Source organism: Archocentrus centrarchus, chromosome 9 (genome assembly GCF_007364275.1).
Source record: "Archocentrus centrarchus isolate MPI-CPG fArcCen1 chromosome 9, fArcCen1, whole genome shotgun sequence".
NCBI classification, from domain to species: Eukaryota; Metazoa; Chordata; class Actinopteri; order Cichliformes; family Cichlidae; genus Archocentrus; species Archocentrus centrarchus.
The window spans coordinates 5,474,766-5,496,582 of NC_044354.1; the positions used below are offsets into that span (position 1 = coordinate 5,474,766).

Consider the following 21,817-nt stretch of genomic DNA (forward strand, 5'->3'; position numbering starts at 1 on the left):
CGACAGATTCTATTTATTTTTTCAAGTTTTAAAAATTTGCAAACAAAAGGTATTAGGTCAGTGATGGATTATTTTCCCTTCCAATAGATCACATATTGTACATGTAAAACATTTGACTGCAGAGCTCTGTAGGCCAACACGCCGCTTGTTGTGTGTGCATGTTAACGTGATATTTTTATCATTTTTTGTTTAGTTTTTATTGCCATAAGACACTGGAGACCTAGCTAGTTTCTTGTGTTTTTATCTCTTTTGTTAAGCGCATTGAGTTTGCATGTAATAAAATGTGCTGTATAAATAACATTGACATTGACTTGAAACTTTTATTTTATGCTCGAGATGATGCAGAAAAAAAGATTCTCTAGCTAATTTAGAGATGTTGTCATCACATAGTTTGTATAGAAAAGCAGCTTCAACTCCATTTTTCAGTGTGAAAGACTGTTATTTGTAGCAGTTTGTAGTGCAAAGTAAAATGATGTCTTCGCAGTAAGTTGTTCACAGATGAAATTTATTGTTGTAAACTTAGTAATGTGAAAGGTGTACCAAACAGAATGAAAAGTGATGATCGGTAATGTGATCGCCATCTTGAAACACCATCACTGTCCACCCTGCACATGCACCTACCCCTGTATATCAGCCAACGCTGGTTATTGTAGATGGGCAGCTGAAAAATAATAATAAAACATCCAGCCTTGGTCTGTATTAACCGAACGTGTAAGCTTTTTACTTATAGTTATTCTCTATGACTTTAAGTTGTGAATGTTTACATAATAATCAAAGAATAGTTCAAATTTAAATTAATTACATTTTATTTTATTAAATCATTAGTTTTATGATAAGAAAAGCTTTTTCATAACCTTTTATATGTATAAAACTGAAATGTATTTTTGCCCTGTCAAATACACACATAACACAGCCATCATCCTACTTTATCACAGCTGACATTGATCATCCCATCACAGAAGATGGGTTTGAGTCAATATGAAAAGCACAGATGTTAATAGAATTAATGATGGCTGCATTCCTTTGAGCTGCTTCAGTTTCAGCGATCTGTTATTGATGATGATCAGTTTGTTTATATCCAATGTGACACCTACGCTTTTCTCACTGCGACGGCTCAAAATGTCTGCAGGGGCGACGGCTTGTTCAGTTCAGCACATTTCAGAGGCCGTACATTCCCATCATTTTGATCACAACATTGGATTAATTACTGCGGCGTGACAACCTGTCGAAGCAACAATGGCTTGTTATGCAACAGTTCTTCTGGCCTGGAGTGTAGAAGCTCATCTTTTGTTGTCAAGTGTCTGCACAGTTCAGTAGTTTCGTGTTCTGTGTGTCAATGAAATCCTCTGTTCCTTCGTGTTAGCTTTTGAATTTACATGGAAGCAGTGCTTCACTGTGCCTAACCAACACTCTGCAGAACATCTAACTGTGCACAAAGTCTGCATGGCTATATTTAGGCCCAAAATGTCCTTGATTTGAGTGACAGTTTTCCTGAGGTTGTTATTGTATCACATCTATATTTGCCTGAGTTTGAAAGTGTTTTTGTAGCAGTCCTACTTCAGTGGATGTTATGTTGCACAGTAGAAAGATGGCGGGACAAAAGAAAGAGGGAGCAAAGCTTGTGAAATAACCTTAGAGCTGGACTCACACTCAAAGGATCTTTTGTCTGTTGCATTAGCTAATGAATGGCAGGGACACATGAGTTCTGTGCTGTTTTATGTGCATCTCTTTCATTTCGTTTGTATCTTTGCAGAGAGTAGGTGTAGCTTAGCTGCGGCGCGCGTGCTTTTTAATTTGTAGAGTGAGCGGGGCATAATCTTGTTCACCCTCACAGACTTTTTTTCAGGGCTGCCTAGATTAATTGGGAAAAGAGTGGCATTTACAAATGTAAATGAGCTTTATTTTAGCAAGCGTCGTGCCGCTGTTTCATAATCAAATATGACAGCCTTTCATTGAAAATACCACAATAAATGTCAAACTTGGGTTTAGCTGTCAAACACTGTGAGGCTCTACATTATGAGCCCCTGTCTAACAAAACCTTGCAGATTCCTTGAGGTCAGATGGCGGATGCTCTGTCTTTGTTTGTCGTGTGTCCAGGTTTGGGTGTCCTCTGTGACAGAAATCACTTTGGAGGATCTGAGAGTGCAGGACCAAGACACCCCCCCAGAGGAACTGCATTTCATGGTGACTCCACCCAGCAATGGACATCTGGCCCTGAAGAGCGCCCCCATGAAGGCCGTGCTCAACTTCACCCAGGCCCATATAGACCAGGGACAGTTGGTGTTTGTTCACAAAGGTAAACTTATTTTCCTATCGCATACGGTGCTAGAACAGAGAGAGAAGACAGACGTAGTTGCTGAATTTTATAATTTGACGTTTGATTTTGGTTTTCTTTCACTAATTATAACCTAAAATTAATAAATGCCTGTGTGATCGGAGTCTTTTCATTCTCTTGTATGGTTTGGATTAAATGCAGAAACACCAAATGTAATTTTAACATTTTTTGTTTTTGTTGTTCCTCTTGCGTCCACTAGAAGGTGCTGTTGGCAGTTATTATTTGATTTACTTTGTAGTTTCTGAGTGAATTAAATCATCTGCAGGAACAGTGTCTTCCCTGGCCGTTAACTTGATTGCAGAAATGATACAGGCCAATTGGGCTGAAAGCCAGGTCGTAGGTGACAGTCCTTCATAGTCTGGGAACTGAAGTGACGCAGTGAAAACCTTCTGTCATCGTTTGATGGTGGCTCAGATCAGGTTTCTGCTTTCTGTTCTGATTCATATCTACTGTTTTCTTTGTATCTATCACCATGAAAGGCTGCAGTAACAGTGCGCAAGTGCAGAGGAATGTCTTTTTTTCTTGTTGTTGTCTTACAGACTTGTATACACACGCACACTAATATGATAGTGTTAAAGAATTAGAAGTTCAGGGTTGTGTTATTTTTTTTTCCTTGGGCCTTTTTGTTTGTGCATCCAGGAACATAGTAAAAACATGTACATAAAAAACTCAAAAGGCTGTTGTTTTCTGAATAATGGAAATATCAGTTATCCTCAGATACTGACTGTTTGATCTTTTAATATTTTTGCTTTGTTTGATATCATTTCCAGGTGCTATGTCTGGAGGATTTAACTTCCAGGCCAATGATGGTGTGAACTTCACTCCCAGGCAGATCTTCAGTATTACTGCAAAAGCCCTCATTCTCAGTTTAGAAAAAAATCTACCACTAAAGGTCTTTCCAGGTAAACGCGTTCTCTGAGAAGTGTATAATCATCAAATCATAAAAGTGGCTTTAGTATATATTTCAAATATTAATGAAAAAAATTTAAACTGTTTTATTTGTTAATATTTTTACTTTTCCCACTTCTTTGGTGCTCAGCTTCAAGACAGAAGGTATGAAAACAGGGTTAAAATATCTGATTTATAATCTCCTTAAACATATGAGCACTTCGGTTTTAGAAAAAAAACCACACTGGATAAAATAGATTTCTCTGACTTAAAATAAACTACAGATGTGGGCAAAATTGTTGGTCCCCTTTTGTTAAATAAAGAAAACCAACAATGGGCACTGAAATAACTTGAAACTGACAAAAGTAATAATAAATAAAAATTTACTGAAAGTTAACCAATGAAAATCAGGCATTGCTTTTGAATTAGGGTTCAACAGAATTATTTTAAAAAAACAAATTAATTAAACTGGCCTGGACAAAAATGATGGTACCCCTAGAAAATATTGAAAATGAGATGAGAGAGACAATTCTTAACAAGCATGTTAAAGTTAAAGGCTGCAAGATCATCTCCCATCAGCTTGATGTTCCTGTGACTGCAGTTGCGCATGTTATTTAAGGCTTACGGGACTGTAGCCAACCTCCCTGGACGCAGCCACGAGGAAAACTGATGACAAATGGAAGAGAGGGATAATAGGAATGGTAACTAAAGAGCCCAGAACAACTTCCAAAGAGATTAGAGGTGAACTCCAAGGTCAGGGTACAACAGTGTCCGATCGTACCATCCACCGCTGTTTGAGCTGAAGTGGACTTAATGGAAGAAGACCGAGGAGGACACCACTGCTGAAAGCAAACCATAAAAAAGTGACTGGAATTTGCCACAATACATAATGACAAGCCACAAAGCTCCACAAAGAACACTGCACCTACCGTGAAACATGGAGGAGGCTATTATGTTGTGGGGCTGCTTTGCTGCAACAGGGTGTCTTGAATCTGTGCAGGGTCCAATGAAATTTCAAGACTATCAAAGGATTCTGGAGCGAAATGTGCTGCCCAGCATCAGAAAGATTTGTCTCACTTGTAGGTCATGGGCCTCCAACAGGACAATGACCCAAAACACAGCTAAAAACTCGCAGGGATGGCTAAGAACAAAACAGCAGACTGTTCTGAAGAGGCCTTCTGTGAGCCCTGATCTGTGGAAGGAGCTGAAACCTGCAGTCTGGAGAAGGCACCCTTCAAACCTGAGACAGCTGGAGCAGCTTGCTCACAAGGAGTGGGCCAAAGTACCTGTCGACAGGTGCAGAAGTCTCATTGAGAGATACAGAAATCACTCGATTGTAGTCATTGCCTCAAAAGGTTGTGTTGAGGGTACCATCGTTTTTGTCCAGGCCAATTTTTCACTAAAGTTTTATTTGTTATTACTTTGTTTCAAGTTATTTCAGTGACTGTTGTGGGATTTTCTTTCTTTAACAACAATTTTGACCGCGTCCGTACATGGGAATGAAGACGTGTGTGTGTGTGTGTGTGTGTGTGTGTGTGTGTGTGTGTCAGACTGATGCGTCTTTAATGGTTTTTGACAATAATGGAGCTCAGCGGCACAGTGAACCAGTCTGACCGCACACCTCTGCCAAGCCTGAAAATCCCCGTCACCCTTTACATGAACGGACTCTCCTGATCCAGAAGGAAATCTGAATATTTATATCTGAATTAGATTATTTTGATAGTCTTGAACTGAACAATTTTTTTAGGCTAATTTGAAGTGTTTTAAAAATATTCAGTTCTATTCAGTTTTATTTACAGCATATGATGCAAAATATGGAATTTTGCCCTGTCCTGCATCGGTAAGGAATCCTTCCAAAAATTCCCAGATATGGATCTAGGTCCGGATCAAATCATCTATAACTTTTTAAGTAATCCTGCTCACAAATACACAAACCTAGACAACTGTATCACCTCCTTGACAGAAGTAAAGAGCTTAATCTGACTGGTCAAAACTAGTTTTAGTCTTTTAATGTGATCTGTTGATGGTAAGAAAAATACAGACTTACACCAAACTACCTGAACTCCTATCTGGGATTCCCATTGTTTTATTTTCTCTTCTAATAATGCGATTTTAAAAAAGTATTTGTGCACAGCTGCTTCCTGAAAAGAACTGAAACTGCCTGTTTTTACTTGTCTTAGTGATCAACTCCTACTGGTTTTCTGTGGTACTAGTAAGAACCATGACCACAGTATTGGCTTCCTCTTTTTATTTTGGTTTTTTGTTTTTGGGTGGGGGGAGTTATTTTTGCATGACTTCATTGAAAGAGTGACTGTTTCTGACACCTTTGATCTCCCATTAACTGTATTTTTGCAACCTGCTTGTGTGTTCAGCCTGACCGCTGCAGAACTGCACTGAATTTTTTTTTTAGTTAAATAATTCAGCACATCTCTAACAGCTGCAGCAACCACTTCTTTTTTGTTTTGTTTTTTTCCCTCGAATACCAGACTGGTGAATCAGCTTCTGCATTTCTGAATGTTTTGATTTTTATTACTGTTAATATTCAGGAGATAAAAATAGGCCAGCTGGGTTTGTCTGTCTGCAAACATGTTTAGTTTTCGGAGATTTTCAGTGTGAATATGGTGAGGGGAGAATACAGCCAACTGGCACGCTCTGCTGAGCTTCCCAGCCACAGGGTGAGTGGGTACTTGAAAAGCTGTGCCACTGTCTGTCTGAGGCAGCCCTGTTTGTGTTTTGTGCCAGGCCGACCAGAGAGAAAGAGAGACCCAGACAGAGAGAGAGGGAGAGAGATGGGAGCTTTAACTGACAATGAAGGGTTTTGATGGGGTGAGGGGTGGCATGAAACACTCTCACAGTGTGGAGGGAAGTTAGATGTTTTCCTCTTTCCTCACAGACACCTCAAATGTCTGGGTGTTTTCTGGGAAATTGTGCAGACACTACTTGCTAAATGGTTGCATATGCTGAATTAAGAAACCACATTTACCTGAAAGCCATTCTGACAGTCATGGTGGTTTCAGCTGTAAATTTTACACAGAAAAAAAAGTGAGGACATTTACTCTTATTATTAACACACAAAGCTAATTATCTAATTAGCTAATGACCTAATGGCGGGAATATTGGGTATTATTGCAAGCTAGGTTTTCATTGTTAAAAGATAAGAAACTCGTCGCTCTCGCTTCTTCCAAGCAGGAAATTTCCCACGAGAGATATGGATGGTGGGAACGCTGCATTAAAGGGAAAAAGGCGATGAATGAGTTACACTGTGCTTTCACCCCTCTTTCTCTCTATCATTGCTTTCCATCATTCATCAGCAGTCTTTTAGGATCCCGACAATATTCGCAGTGACAGCAGGCCTGTGGAAATCTGTGTAATTCATCTTAAGGAGAAAGAATTCCTCAGAAGTCAGTCATCTCGCTCAGTGGATGCTTCTTTTCACATTTTCCCCAAGTGTGAGATTTACGTCTGCGAGGAGCCGATCTACTTTTAATTTCTTGTTTGGATTTTATGTAACACCCGCACTGCAGTTGGCTGTGCTGTAAAACGTCTCTGATGTCTGCAGTGCTGCTTTAATTTGACACATCAAAGGAATCTCATCGGTCTATTCCAGACCTTGTTTTGCATAATTTGGAGTCAAAAAGATGTGGAACACTTTCAAAGGGGAAAAAAAAAATGGTTTTAACAGTGTGGTCACAGCTAAGCTGAATACGAGATGCAGTAAAACAATCTGTTTTGTTGACAGATGATCAAACAGGCCACTTTATCAGTAAAGTTATTTAATTCCTCACCTCTCTACAGGTTCTTCAAGACCAATCACAAATGAGCACTTACAAGCAGTGACCAATGACCTGAGCAACACCTCGAACCGCCTCATAACATTCAGCGTGATCCGGCATCCTAAACTGGGGCGTCTGGCGATGAGGCAGCCTGATAACTCAACAGCAGAGCTCTCCACTTTCACACAAGATATGGTAAGTGTGAGGAGCTGCAGGTCATGCCCACACTTATCAGGCTTACGTGTATTATGTGATGTGAACCGGAGAAATGTTAAACATCAGAGTTTCTCCACTGATGTGGAAAGGTACCAGATTTCCTCTGTATGAATAATAAATGTTGCACATTCTCATTTAGGAAGTTGACATTGTGCATCTTTTAGCTGAATAAAACATGTAATGCTTTTACGTAATCAATTATTACTGGTGGATTATTATGTGACACAATCACAGCTGTGATGGCTGTGCTATATTTACTGCTGAACAGAGCAGATTTAAAGTAATGATTACAGTCTGTAGTAACGTCTTTAAAAATAATGCCGCTGAACAGTTTACACCGTTGATTATGTCCACTTTGAGGATTGCTGATTTCAGGGATCTACATTTCTTGCTTGACTTTTTGGAGTGTTTGTGTGCCGCAGGTGGACAGGAAGGAGGTTTTGTACATTCAAACTCCTGTCGAGTCAGCGGGCTGGGAAGCCACGGACTCTGTGACCTTCTCTGTAGCGTCACCACCTGCTTCAGTGGACACTCAGACCTTCAGATTTGACATCTCCTATGAGAATACTGGACCTGAACACAACACAGTCCTGCTTGCAAACACAGGTATGAACATGATTCTGCAGCTGTGTCCGCAGCTCTGTTCAGACACATTGCTGCTTTGAGATAAACATTAACACAATGATGGAAGCATGCTTACAATATGGCATGAAGCAGCTCAGAGTTCAGACAAAATTGGGAGACCACAGAGATAATGAAGTTTAACAGAACCAAAATGTATTTAATTAAATTACAGTTAAAAGAAATATACATTAACTAAATATTAAAAAAATGAACAAACCATGTGCTTGCCTGCTGGGGAGAATATTAGCTACTAAGCTATTTTTAAACAATTAGCAGATGTGCTTCCTTTTAGGGCCAGCCTCACACAACCAGCCCACCTCCAACACAAAGGGTGAAAGAGGCAACAAAGCAGGCAGAGTGAGCAGGGTCATCAGAAGTGTTCATTTGTTGACATATAATAATAAGCATCATTTTGACCACCACTTGACATAAACCTTTATTTTTTTTGAGGGTGTTGCCAGGACAGATTTTTAGGGAGTGAGTAAGTAAAGTTTATTTATATAGCGCTTTTCAGAGACAAAAGGTCACAAAGCGCTGTACAGGGACAACTAAAAGGTTTTGAGCTTGTGAACGAAGGCAGCGAGCAGCAGTGTGTTGAACAAGAAGTTGGGATAAATAGTCTGGGGCTTGTCCATTTAGTGCTCTGTATGTAAGAGTGAGAATTTTAAACTGAATTCTAAAAGCAAACGGGAGCTAATGTCAAGTAAAAAAATTATAAAGCTGAGAGTATATTAGCTGATTTTCTTCATAACTGTATAAGGAGTATAACCTTTCATACCCTTTCCAGTGAAATTGTAAAGGTTTTTATTAGTTTTGTAAATTAGTGGTCATAAAACGAAGTCTTTTTGAACTAAAATGGGAGCATCAAAGGCCTTACACATGATACTAAAAGGGATATAAATGAATGTAATAAAGTTTAAGGCAGCCTGCTCAGTTCTAAAAGAGACATTTTATTTAAAACTATACATGGGAGGGAGGGTTCAGGGTCACCTGATCCGGCCCTAACTATAAATTAAAAGTGTTTAACATGGTTGTCGGGGCTCATTAATTGAAGTTTGCTTCGTGATAGGTGCTGAGGTGACAGAAGGGGAGAGTGTCGTCATTGACGAATCCAAGCTCGATGCCACTAACCTGATGTCCAAGTTGCCTACTCCTCAGCGGAGCTCCTATGAGGTGTGGTTTCAGGTGACATCCCTGCCTCAGCATGGCGTCATCGTGGTGGGTGAGAGAAACCTAACCAAGGAGAAACCTAACTTCTCACAATTCATTGTCAAAAAATACGGTATCACCTACAAACACGACAACTCAGAGACGACTCAGGATTCTTTTGTATTCAGTGCGTGGCTTAATCCTAAGGGGAAAACTGCGCAACGCCCTCAAGATGACAGTGATGTTGTTGTGGAGCGTTTTAATATTACAGTCATCCCTGTGAATGACCAGCCACCTTTGCTAAAAACCAAAGCTCCAAGTCTCAAGGTGGTACAAGGAGATACAGTAGCCCTTGGGCCAGAGAATCTCAACGTTGAAGACTTGGACAATCCTCCTGAAGATATAAAGTTCTCTGTGATTAGCAAGCCAAGCAATGGTTACTTAGCTCTCGAAGGAAGCTTGAATGAATCAGTAGAGGCTTTTACCCAAGTGCAAATCAATAAAAGAAGTGTCTATTTCGTTCATGACGGAAGTTCCCTCTCTGGAGTATTCTACTTCAGTGTCACAGACGGCCATCATAAACCAATATACAAACTCTTTAACCTAGAAGTGATAGAAATCACAATTTCTATGGTAAAAAATACTGGACTGACGCTGCAACAAGGCAGGACTTCAGCATCTCTGACAGAGGACAACCTCGCTGCTGAGACCAATGGGAAAAATGTCACCATTCATTACCAGATTACAAGACCTCCAAACTTTGGCAAACTTTTGAGGGACAATCGAGAAGTTGTGCAATTTGACCAGGAAGATCTCCAGACAGGAAAGTTGTCCTACCATATGATCTCCCTTTCTTCCATTGAAGACAGCTTTGAGTTTACCGCCTTCACTTCAGAGGCAAATCTGACTGGACAAGTGTTTAACATAACTGTGAAACCTTTGCTCCAGACTGGGAAAGGTTTGAGGGTTCCCAGTGGGATTACTGTCAGATTTAACACTAACTTTCTTGATGCATCTGAACTGGCTAATATAAGTGACAGTGACCCCGTCTTTGAAATAATATCCCATCCTAAGTGTGGGAAAGTGGTTCGACCAAACGTTAAAATGATCAGAAAAGCTGTCCCAGCAGAGTCCTTCACCTTTCAAGAGGTCGTGCAGGGCAAGGTAGCTTTTGAGCTGAACGCTAATATGACTGGTGTTGAAGAGCTAAATGACTCAATCGTATTTGTTCTGAAAGCTGATGGCATCCAACCTGCTAAAGGGGAATTCCACTTTACAGTTGTGCCATATGAGCCAGCACTTTATCCACCCACAAAGAGTCCTGTTTCAGCCACATCATCTGTGCCTCAGACAGCAATGAAGACTGCTTTGCCCGTCCTGTCTCCAGGTTTCCTCTCCACCCAGCAACCAAGCATAAATCAGCAAAAATTCAGGGGACGCAACCGCTGGGGAAACTCCAACAGAACGAGCTTTTTTAGTACGACTCTGGGCAAACCATCTCAAACAGAGGAGTTTCTCTTCAAGAACACACCAGTTCGTGTAGAGTCCTACCCTCAAAAAACGTCTAACCCCCTCCTGGTTATCTTACCACTGCTTGCTCTGCTCCTGCTTGTAATCATCTTTGTGGTGCTGGTTGTCTTTCTTCGACATAACAGGCAAAGAAAACAGAGCACTGCCGCAACACAAGAGACAACATCCACTGATCTTCCGAACAGTTTGTCTTACCAAGGGCAAGCCCAGAGGAGCCCAACAGTTCCCAGTGTGACTGTCACTCCTTTAAACCACACCTGCCCAGGTAGCCCAGGTAGCCCAGGTAGATTATTGGCACCAAACCAGGGCACAACTTATAATACCATAGATTCTAACATGCTTATAAGTTCTTGGAGTGATGGTTCCCCTGCAGCATCGTCCATGATTAGAACCGCCACTCCCACTCTGCAGAAGAATCAGTACTGGGTATGATCTCTCACAGCCAAACTTCACGTCACATGACCACTGACAAACTGATGGTAATTTGTCCACCATTTTGGACGTGTGATGCCACTGCTTGCACAGGAAAAATGTGTATTCCCCACCTGGTTAGTGAATGATCGCTAGCAGTCATAAGAGACAAAGAGGTATATTCTGCCCCTCCAAAAATCTCCACGTGATTGCTTTGGTCACTCGCAGATTTCTGACGCCAACTTGTCTGCAGACATTCACCGGCTACTCTCTGAGCAGTAGTGAAACTGTGGAAACCGTTTGCTTTAGGAGTTTTAAAAAACATGCACCTTTGGAAACATGTTGGCTGAAGCTCTGAGGAACAACTTTTACACCTGGCAGCAGTCAGCATCCTCCATAAGCTACTCGCCATCCAGTTGGGAAATGCACTTTTTTTTTTTACATCCAATACTGCAGACAACTCTTGAGCAATGTGAGCATGAAATCACTTGAGAAACAGCAGGTTGAAATTTGGTTGTGTGCTTAAATTAGTTTATATGTGGTTACTACTTGTTGCATAGCCTAAGCAATATTGTCATATAAGAGGTTTCAGTCTATGTGACTTGGCCTCGAATGGGTCATTGTTCTGTTTGGTTTTTCTGCCTTGCACAACTGTGTGATTTGGTTTTGCAAGGCTCATGCTAACACCCCATTTTCAGCAGCTCCAGGAAGCTAAAGGGAACCACACAAAGTTTGCATGTAGCAAAGTTAAAAGGTCACCTAAAACACCAGCAAGGTGATAATATTCTGTATCTGCTGGACATGTGAGTTTTTAAAAAAAAAAAAATTTTAAGGACATAAAACTGTACATGTGCTTAAGTAACTCCTGCAGCTTTCATGATGGATAAAGAACAAAAGCACTCCTTCCAAAGTCCTTTGCGATACTTTTATCAGAAACAGGACAGCTTTGAATTTTCCAGTGAACTGTGTTTTACAATCCGACACCACAACCACTGCTGCACGTTCAGTTGGTGCAACAGAATCTGTTCACTGGAGCATTTACAAAGTGGTAATTGTAGAGAATTATAAACGATGTTTGTGCCTAATGTATATGTAACCACCGTTGTCCTCGTGCATGTTGAAGCTTCTCCCATTAAGAGTTATGAACAGCAGAGCGGAAGATGATTCTAATAACTGTGAATTACTAAGACTGACACTGGCATTTCAATTGATTGTGCAGATTTTATATTGTTATTATATATTATAGTATAAAAATGTTGTATACTCAGGAAGTTTGTCATGTACCTTTACTGAGGGTTGCATGTATTGTCATTAGTTGAGGTCTGTTTAAAATTACAGGACTTTAACATAAAGAAAAATCTGTCTGAAATGTTTCCCAGCATGGCTGTACAGTAAATGGCAGATTTTGTACTAGTGTCTTCTTTATAGACCTGATCAATTCATTGACAACACATTGGGTTAAATGTTAGCACTAATTATTTTTTTCATGTAATTTTATTTTACTATTCCCAATATAACCACATACAGAAAAATCAAGGCACTGATCTTAGAAATTATACAAATCTACACTGTAATCATTCATCTTTACCTCAATAATTAAATATGAAACACGAGGATTATTCTGTAAAATGAGCTCATTAATCTACGGCTGACCTGAGGTGGAGCACGTTTGAGTGAGTTTTAGCGCACAGATCTTTACTGGCAGATAAACAAGTTTTCTTTGACTGAAATGAGTGCTTTTACTTGCAATATATTCATTATTTATCACTGATTACCCTGTTTTAACTTATGCTGTCAAATTACTGAACACATCTGCTGTACGCTGTAATGATGTATCCACTGTAAATGAATGGTACTGCTTTGGGAAATGAGACAGGCCAGATAAAACCACTGTTAGCGTGATATTATTTTATACTGAAGAGAATTGTCCTTTTAGTCTTGACTAGTCTCGACTCAGTTATGTAACAGAAGTGTCATATTTATTTATACCATATTTTAAATAAACCTAAAGTTTGTAAACTTCTTTTTAATTTTACTCTCTGCAGTAGCAGCATCATATGCATGTGCAGTCTTTCTGGTGTGCTATTGGTCCATTTCTCCTCATGGAAAAAAATTTATTAACATCCAAATTATCACTTATTTTTCCTTCCTAAATGGGTTTTTGGCAGTTTCCACTATCACTATAATTTAAACTGTCCTGCTGCCTGTTACCCTCCACTTAGCGGCACTGTGCTTGCTGCAAAAAAAAAGGCACATTACACCATTATAAAAATATTCATTATCACCATGAATCCTCACAGTTTCCTGCAATTGCTTTAATTGATGTTCATGTGATGTTATTTGCACTAAGATGCCTTTTTTCTCATAAGAAAATGTGTTTTGTTCAAAGCAAATGCCGATGAATCTCAGTGGCTGCCAACATGTTCGGCATGTAATGTGATTTGCAAAACCACAAGAGTCGTTTTCTCTAGCTGAAGCCTCCCCGCTGTGAGTCAGTCTACATGGCTGACGGTGTCGTGTGAAGAAAGCAATTACTTGTTTTCCTGACCCCCCAAGCACACAAACACAGGGGACATTACAGGTGTTAATTAAAGATGGCAGTGAGCTCATGAAGTATGCAAGAAACGCACGCAGCTCAGGACTCGTACGCAGTCGGAGCTGGACATCTGGGGGGGGGGTGTCCTGACTGTAAATGAGCTGTTAGAAATCAGTGAGCATCTGCATCGCATGTGAGCTCCAAAGCTAACACAGTGATGACAAGCCACAGAGTCTACTGACCTTCACTGGGTACCGGCTACTGCTGTTGACCACAATCGTGTCAGTTACAAAAGTGAAAGTGCAACACCGCTTAGGAAGAGCATCAACGAATTGTAGAGTTTACTGTTAGAACGGGAGTGTGCAGGCTCTGTAGAAGAAAGCAGAACACAGTCCTAAACAAAAGCTCTGGTGTAAATGGTGAACCTCTTCACCATCAACGTAACATTTCCCCCGTCTTCCATGAGTTCACTAGTAGATATACCTGCATGGCATTCTATACTGCCAGCTGAACGCTCTCCCAGTGTAGATGAAATGCAGCATTTGCAATTCATAAAAAGATGAGACATGATGAACAATAACTGGGCCAAAGGCACTGTAAAAACTAAGAAGTCACTTTATCTTTTTTCTTTGTTTGACTGCTTTTCAACCAAAGGGAAGCTGCAAAAACTCCAAAAGGGAGGCTATGTCCACAGCCTCCCATATTTAAATGTCCAACTTTACAACATTAAAAAGCATATTTAGATTCTCGTAGCAACTCTCTATAGAGTGGATACAGATACGATCATTTTGTAAGCCTTAACCTTGAGGTAGGTCTGCATTTTGCTGATCCAAGTTACTTGAGTTTGATTACGTGACCATAATTTGTCTTTATCGACTCATTTCCATTCATCCTGTCTTGTTGATGGCCATCCCTAATCCATACTCCTCTGATCCAGTTCTTTCATTGGTGGGAGAGGGGCTTCATTGGTAAACAACAGCATCCTTTGATGTGGTCTTTGCACGTCAGCTGTGATCTGGTCCATGCAGAGGTTAAACAGCAGGAGACTAACAGATATTGTGAAGGGCAGTAAGATTTGAACATGGTTTCTTCAGTGTTGATGGCTTCTGAAAATGCCATAACATCATGGGCCATACCAGATGAACTCAAGCGAAATCCTGTCCTGAACACATTGTTGGCAGGAGAACTCAAACATCATCTTTTCCTCCCCAGATTGTTACAGTAATGCTGGTAATCCATGCCTTGGACCATAATGTGTGAGAATCTTCTGAATTTTTGAGAGCTGGTGCCATGTTGCCATTCCAAATTTTACTGATCACTGTTCCAACTACACAGTCTAGGATTTGCAGTTCGGGTCTGATTGATCGGAAAATCTTTCTTGGTGTTTTTCAGAAATACTCCCTACATTTCAGGATGGCTGGCTGGTTGAGTATCGGGTAAACAACAGGGTCAAAGTCCCAATTTGCCCGGTGGCACAAACTGATTTTCTTAAAGGTCGTAAAGTTCGGACTGTGTGTTTCCATACCCAATTTGTTGCATTCTTTACAAATTCCAGGAATGAGGGGATGTGACAATAACAACAGTGTTCTGGGGGGAAAAAAAAGTCAGGGAGCCGTTTTTTTTTTTTGTGCAAATGAATTTGAAGAGACTGCCGGGACAGCAGCAAAACTTGTATTCTAGTCAGAAAGGGTTTAAGTAGGTGGAAAAAAAGGTAAATCAAACACACTCCTTCACCCACAGAAGTAAACAGTGACACAGCCCAAATGCTGCCAACATAATGACACAGCAACACTGGATATCTCCTCTCACTTAGCTTTTGCACTCCTGAGGTTTTTTGCTAAGTGGAGTCAGCTGTGTGCAAATCCGCGCTCCACAGGAAGAGCGGTGGTACCTGATGCAGGAGAGGAAGTGAGAGAGCAACTCCGCACAGAACCATACAACAACCCATAGTGGGCATGCTCGGGCTGTAACACCCCCTCTCGTGTTGTAAAGGTTCTGCGTGCAGAGCAGCTTGGTGGTTAACACTTTCATCCAACCACCTGGTCAGCAGAGGCCTGTCACTGTGGAGTGTGTGCTTCCTGTGCATGTGTGGGTTCTTTACAGCTTCTCTGGTTAATTGGTGATTCTAGAGCGTGAGATTGTCACTCAGTGTTAACCCTGCAGTGGACTAGCAACCTGTCCGGGGGTTTGGGGACAGGCTGCAGCTGTATAAGTGTAAGTGTTACATTATTAATATTAACTCCCCATACACTCTGACAACAATTAGGAGCATTAATCAGAACTGCCCAGTACTTTTTCAATAGGTCCACTGTGCCGATAAGAGGGACTGAACCAATTCTGTGTGTCACCATCTCATGCCAAAATCTGGCATTTTTTTTTTTCAGGACCAACTTTGTATCATGTCTCTTATGTATAATGTATATAAGAAACAGAAACAGTACAGTAGAGGTTACCTGGTTTTTTCGATACCAGGCTACTCTTCTAGCTGTGTAGCTATGCTTTTTAAACTACAGTACTGGGAAATGTTTAGGAAGTTTGAAAAATACTCGTCATAGTTGTTTAAAAGGCACAGACAAAAAAGGGAACACACACACAAGCATAAACAAACACGCAGGCATGTCATTGTCCTTTCCTGTACTTCCCCATATTCAAATCCAAACCTCAGACCTCAATCCCAAACTGTCAAACCAACATTTTTTTGTGCCAAAACCACTTTGTTTGAATTCATCATCACACAAGCCAAAGAGACATCATACAAACACGTGTGTTCATAGTGAGACCACACACAACTGTTTTTTGTGACGCGATTGCCTGTTTGTGCTTACGAGTGCAGATGATATGAAGGACCAGCCTGCCCTATCATAATTTGCCACACCACACCCAGCATGGTGTTAAAAAGGGAGGATGCTAATGCAGAAGGGAAGCTGGTTATATCAGATATGGTTTTAACACTGCCAGGCTTTTCTGCATTCATAATCCATTTTGATTACATCTCCAACACCAGTGGCTGAAATGCAGCCCCAAGCCATGGCAGAGCCTCCACCTTGTTTTACGTGGTTGTAGATGCTCACTGTTGTCCTGACCTCCTTCATTCGGGCTGAACCAAAAATTTGGGTTCATCACTCCATAAGACCTGTTCCCACTGATTTTCAGTGCAGTTCTTGTGTAATTTGGCATATCTCAGCCTTTCTTCTCGGTTTCCCTCCCTTAAGAATGGCCTCTTGAGAGCCATCTTTCCATTCAGACCATTTCTGATGAGGTTTCAGTGAACAGTAGGTGGATTTTTTTCCTATGTCTTAAGGACATGACTTTCAGATACTGTTCATCTGCTGTACATAGGTTTTTGTTTTTTGGGGTTTTTTTGTTTTTTTTTTAGGTCTACCACTTCTTTTATTCTCCCTTTCCTCAGTTTTTTTAAGGACACACTCCACAGGATGCTCATATGTCAAGTTTACAGCTAATAGTTCTTTGGGAATCACTTTGTTGGTGCAACAATTGTACACTGCTCAAAGAAATTAAAGGAACACTTAAAAACACAACAGGTCTCGATGGGAAAAAATTTTGCTGGATATCTACACTGATATGGACCGGGTAATGTGTTAGGAATGAAAGGATGTCACAGCATTTGATGGAAATGAAAATTATCATCATACAGAGGGCTGAAGTCAAGGACACCCCCCCCCCCCCAAAAAAAAATGCTGCAGGCTAGTCATTGCAGTAACTCAAAATGGTACTCAGTAGTTTGTATGACCCCCATGTGCTTGTATGCATGCCTGATAACATCAGGGCATGCGCCTAATGACACGATGAATGGTGTCCTGGGGGATCTCCTCCCAGATCTGGACCAGGGCATCACTGAGCTCCTGGACAGACCATCTGGTGTGCAGATGGACCGAAACATAATTCCCCAGAGGTGTTCTATCGGATTTAGGTCAAGCGAACATGAGGTCCGGTCAGTGGGATCAATTCCTTCATTCTGCAAGAACAATCTCCAATCTCATTGTAAATTCCATATAATAACAAATAAAGGCATTGTCATGTACTAGGAGGAACCTAGGACCCACTGCACCAGCGTAGGGTCTGACACTGGGTCCAAGGATTTGATCCAGATGGCAGTCAGGGCAGTCAGGATGCTGTTGCCTAGCCTAGTCTGTGCATCCCTTCGTGGATGTGCCTCCCCAGACCATCACTGACCCACCACCACCAAACTGGTCATGCTGAACAATGTTACAGACAGCATAATGTTCTCCACAGCTTTTCATACCCTTTCCTGTCTCTCACATGTGCTCATCTGTGCAAAGCATAGGGTCCCAGTAGCAAACCTGCCAATTCCGGTATTCTGTGGCAAATGCTAATCAGGCTCCACGGTGCTAGTCAGTGAGCACAGGGCACACTAGAGGATGTTGGGCCCTCAGGCCACCCTCATGTAGTCTGTTTCTGATTACTGGAGATCATTTTGCGGGGCTCCGGCAGTGCTCGTCCTGTTCCTCTTTGCACAAAGTGGCACATACTTGTCCTGCTGATGGGTTAAAGAACTTCTACGAGCCTGTCCAGCTCTCCTGGAGGAACTGCCTGTGTCCTGGAATCTCCTCCATGCTCTTAAGACTGTGCTGGGAGACACAGCATACCTTCTGGTAATGGTACATATTGATGTGCCATCCTGGAGGAGCTGGACTACCTGTGCACCATCTGTAGGATACATGTGTCGCCTCATTTTACCAGTAGTGACACTGACCCCAGCTAAATGCAAAACTAGTTAATAAACAGAAAAGATGAGGAGGGAAAAATGTGAGTGTCCTCCACCTGTAAAACCATTCCTGTTTTAGGGGTTGTCTCATTGTTGCCCCTCTAGTGCAGCTGAAATTGATTAACAACACCCTCCGCTACTTAACTGACCAGATCAGTATCCCAAAAGTTTAACTGACCTGATGCTTAACTCTGATTAAAAAATGTTCCTGTAATTTCTTTTCTTTTTGAACAGTGTTATTTGCAGCAAGGAGTGTTTTGGTATTTTAGCCCTGAATCATCGTATTATCAGAGGGAGCTGGGCCGATTCAGAAGAGAACAAGCTTTTTATTGGTTACTGTTCCACATCCTCTCAATCCCAGTTTTCACTTTTATCTCACAATTAGTTTTTCCGTGCAAATGTATCACTTTACAATCTCAAAGAATAATTAAGGTTTTTCCTGAAAACATGTAAATGTTTTGGGTTTTAAACTTACCACTTTTATGTCAGAGATGTCACATATATGCAATCCAGTAAGCTGTCAAAGAAAATTTCCCAGTGGCTCTGTGTGCTTGTACCTTACCGTTGCTTTAACCTTGCTGCTCATGTCCCCGTGTTGAGAAAGACAGTGTTAACACTGGCAACAAAACACAGTTTGTTGTTCCTAAAATTACCCCCGAAATACAAAATGTCTACAGAAATATATTTCAGTACATTCATACATATGTCAAGTTAAGGAATCTGCCCCAGTTTATTGTGAGAGTCAAAAGGTTTCAGTCTGGAACAAAATGGAGTGACATCACAGCCCAGCAGAGTCACGCATCCAGCTCTCACGGAAAAGAATGAGCACGATGTGCACTGCTGACTGCCTGTCATGCATGTGTGCCTCTCACTGTAACATGACATCAGTTCTAATCTAGCTTTGATGGGTGCAACAACATGGATAAAACCTGTCTGCAGCACTCATTATCAATTTGAACTTTAACGTTACCACTTTAAGATACATTATATCTCTAACTGTGTTGGCATGGTATTGCATATGTTTATTACTCATTTTGCATGAGTACACATGAGTGTACTGCCATGAACGTTAAAAAGGGAGACAAATATGGGGACGAAGGTGGAGGAGGTTGATATTATAGCGTGCGTTCATGTGTGGTCACATGTTCAGCATTCAGAAAAGTCAGAGTTTAAGAGATCCAGTGCCATGCTAACTTAAGTGTGTCAAAGTTGCAGCAGTACGGCTCAGCACAGCGTTTAAATTGCAGCTCTGATGAGCAAAAATGAGCTAATGCAGAGAGCATTTAACCCCTTTGTACTCATGGGCAACAAAACAGAGCAATAGAGACTGTGAGATGATGGGTTCTTGCCCTCAGATATTAGATCTCAGCGTAATTGCTGTAATTTAAAGGTTGGAAATTGTGGGGCTGAGGGTTAAAGAACAATAGCACCCTGTAAGGCAGGGCTAAGAGAGACAATAGCGTCTTGGCTCATTTGGTTTAATAAGGTTCCACACACTCAGCCCAGATGGGTAATTGAATCTCTTCCGCTCGCAGTTGGATTTTACAAAGACTGTGTTTCAGTTTGGAAAAAGACTGCATATACTTACTAAATGGCTGCAGCAATAACAATGTCGCTGTCTTGAAAAAGCCACCAATAAACCATCCACGAAGTGTCATTTAGTTTATTCCTAAAAGCTAATCAAGGCACGTAAAATACTGCAAAAGGTTTCAGAATCTATCACGCTGGTGCCAAAAGCCAAGATGGTTTCCTTTTAGGAGAAAGCACTACTGCACAAATGATGGGGTAAAAAACAAAAAGGCCTTGCTGCAAGCTGTCTATTTTTTTTTTTCCTTCCCAGAGTTCTTCACCCAAGCAGGATCAGAATCAGGCGCCTTTTTTTTTAATCTGGGTGCTTATACGTTTCTCCTCTGCTGGGGAAGAGATTAGCTGCTTGATTCACAGACATGACAGGCTTTTCTCTGTTTTTGGCAGCGAGTGGAGCTTCCCCCCTCTTCTCTGCACATGTCTGATGTGATCTGAAGTGGCACAGAAAACACAGATCATGCACGTTTTTAAAGAAATGCATAGCCAGGAAAACGATAATGTTTGATCATCTAATTTACAGTCACGTGAAATGTAAAGTTTTCACATGACTCGGTGTGAATCACTAAGCACACCCTTACTGCTTCCAGAGGAATTAACTATTTCAAGTCTGTCATTCTACACTGTGACAGATTGATTCACAAGTGGAAAATATTCAAGACCGTTGCCAATATTCCCAGGAGTGGAGACCCTGGAAAATTCACCCCAATGTCAGACCGCCAATGCAAAAACCCAAGAGTCTACAGGCCTCAGTTAGCATGTTCAATTTTGAATTTTGTGGCAGTACAATTAAATACAGCATATCAGAACACCTCAAACGAACTGTCAAGCACAGCTGTGACCTGAGCATCTTGCAGTCAATAAGTCGACCATGAACTCCTCTGTATACCAAAATATTCTAGAGTCAAATGTGAGTCCATCTGTCCAACAGCTAAAGCTTGGCTGAAATTGGGTTGTGCGACAAGACAACGACCCCAAGCACAGGAGCAAATCTGCAACAGAATGGCTGAAAAAAGAAAAGCATCAAAGTGTTGCAACGGCACAGTTAAAAGTCAAGACCTCAACCAAAGTGCCATGCTGTGGCAAGAACTTCAGAGAGTGGCGTGTAAACAATCGCCCGCAAACCTCAAAGAACTGAAGCAAGAAGCGTAGACCAAAATTCCTGCACAACAATGTGATTACTGATAAAACTGATAAAATCATACAGGAACAGACTACTTCAAGTTATTGCAGCTAAAGGTGGTTGTGCAAAATACACAATCATGGGGTGTAGTTTGTCACAGGACTGCAAAGTCCAGTTAAAACTTTTTATTTTCTCATGACTGCATCTGTAAGGATGGTTCTGCACATGTAACTAAGTGGTAAAGGTTGTTGGGTTGTTGCAATGGTTCTTGCATTTTGTTTCTAATGTGATCCAAAAAGGCAACATTTTAATAATTTGGTCCTGCTGGTTTGGTCCTGACCTGATTTTGAAGCCTTTGGCTATTCTTAAAGGACAACAGGATCATCAGCGTTTGATACTTTTCGGAGTTCCCGTATAATCTAATATAAACAGCCTCTCCTCTCCTAGTATCACCATGCAAACACACATTCATGGGGACAATTCCCGTGCGCCCAAGTGTCCACTGATATGGCAACTCCCTGTCAAAGCTAGTCGATAGAATCATCCACAGTGGGACTATAAACAGATGTTTGGCCTTAAACGCTCTCTCTGAAGTCCCCCGAGGAGCATGTTCTCAATGTTAAAACATTACTGAACAGTGTGGAGAGGAATGAAAGAGGGGTGAGGTGATGTAACAGGATTGTTGTTGTCTTGAAACTCTGACACTTGCTCACACAGATTCACTCATTACTCCCATTTACACGCACGCCTTCCACACTGATAATCTGTCAATCAGTGATGTGTGAATGTCTGAGCAGTGAATGCATACAGTGGGAGGAGTGTGTGCGTTGACTTCAAGTGAAGTCAGGCCATCAGTTGACTCTAGTCAACTGACGTCCGGGGGCGGCAGTGGACAAATATG

The 21,817-nt window shown here is 41.2% G+C and overlaps 1 protein-coding gene across 1 annotated transcript in view; it reads left to right on the top strand.

The window, feature by feature from the left end:
• The window catches only part of cspg4ba (chondroitin sulfate proteoglycan 4ba), a 30,753-nt gene extending 17,828 nt beyond the window's left edge, over positions 1-12,925 (top strand). Inside the window, 5 exon segments of the mRNA XM_030738274.1 lie at positions 2,098-2,296; positions 3,106-3,237; positions 7,019-7,191; positions 7,635-7,818; positions 8,906-12,925. Of these exon segments, the coding sequence (XP_030594134.1) occupies positions 2,098-2,296; positions 3,106-3,237; positions 7,019-7,191; positions 7,635-7,818; positions 8,906-10,947 (2,730 nt within the window). The 3' untranslated portion in view covers positions 10,948-12,925.
• Positions 12,926-21,817: the final 8,892 nt, after the last annotated feature.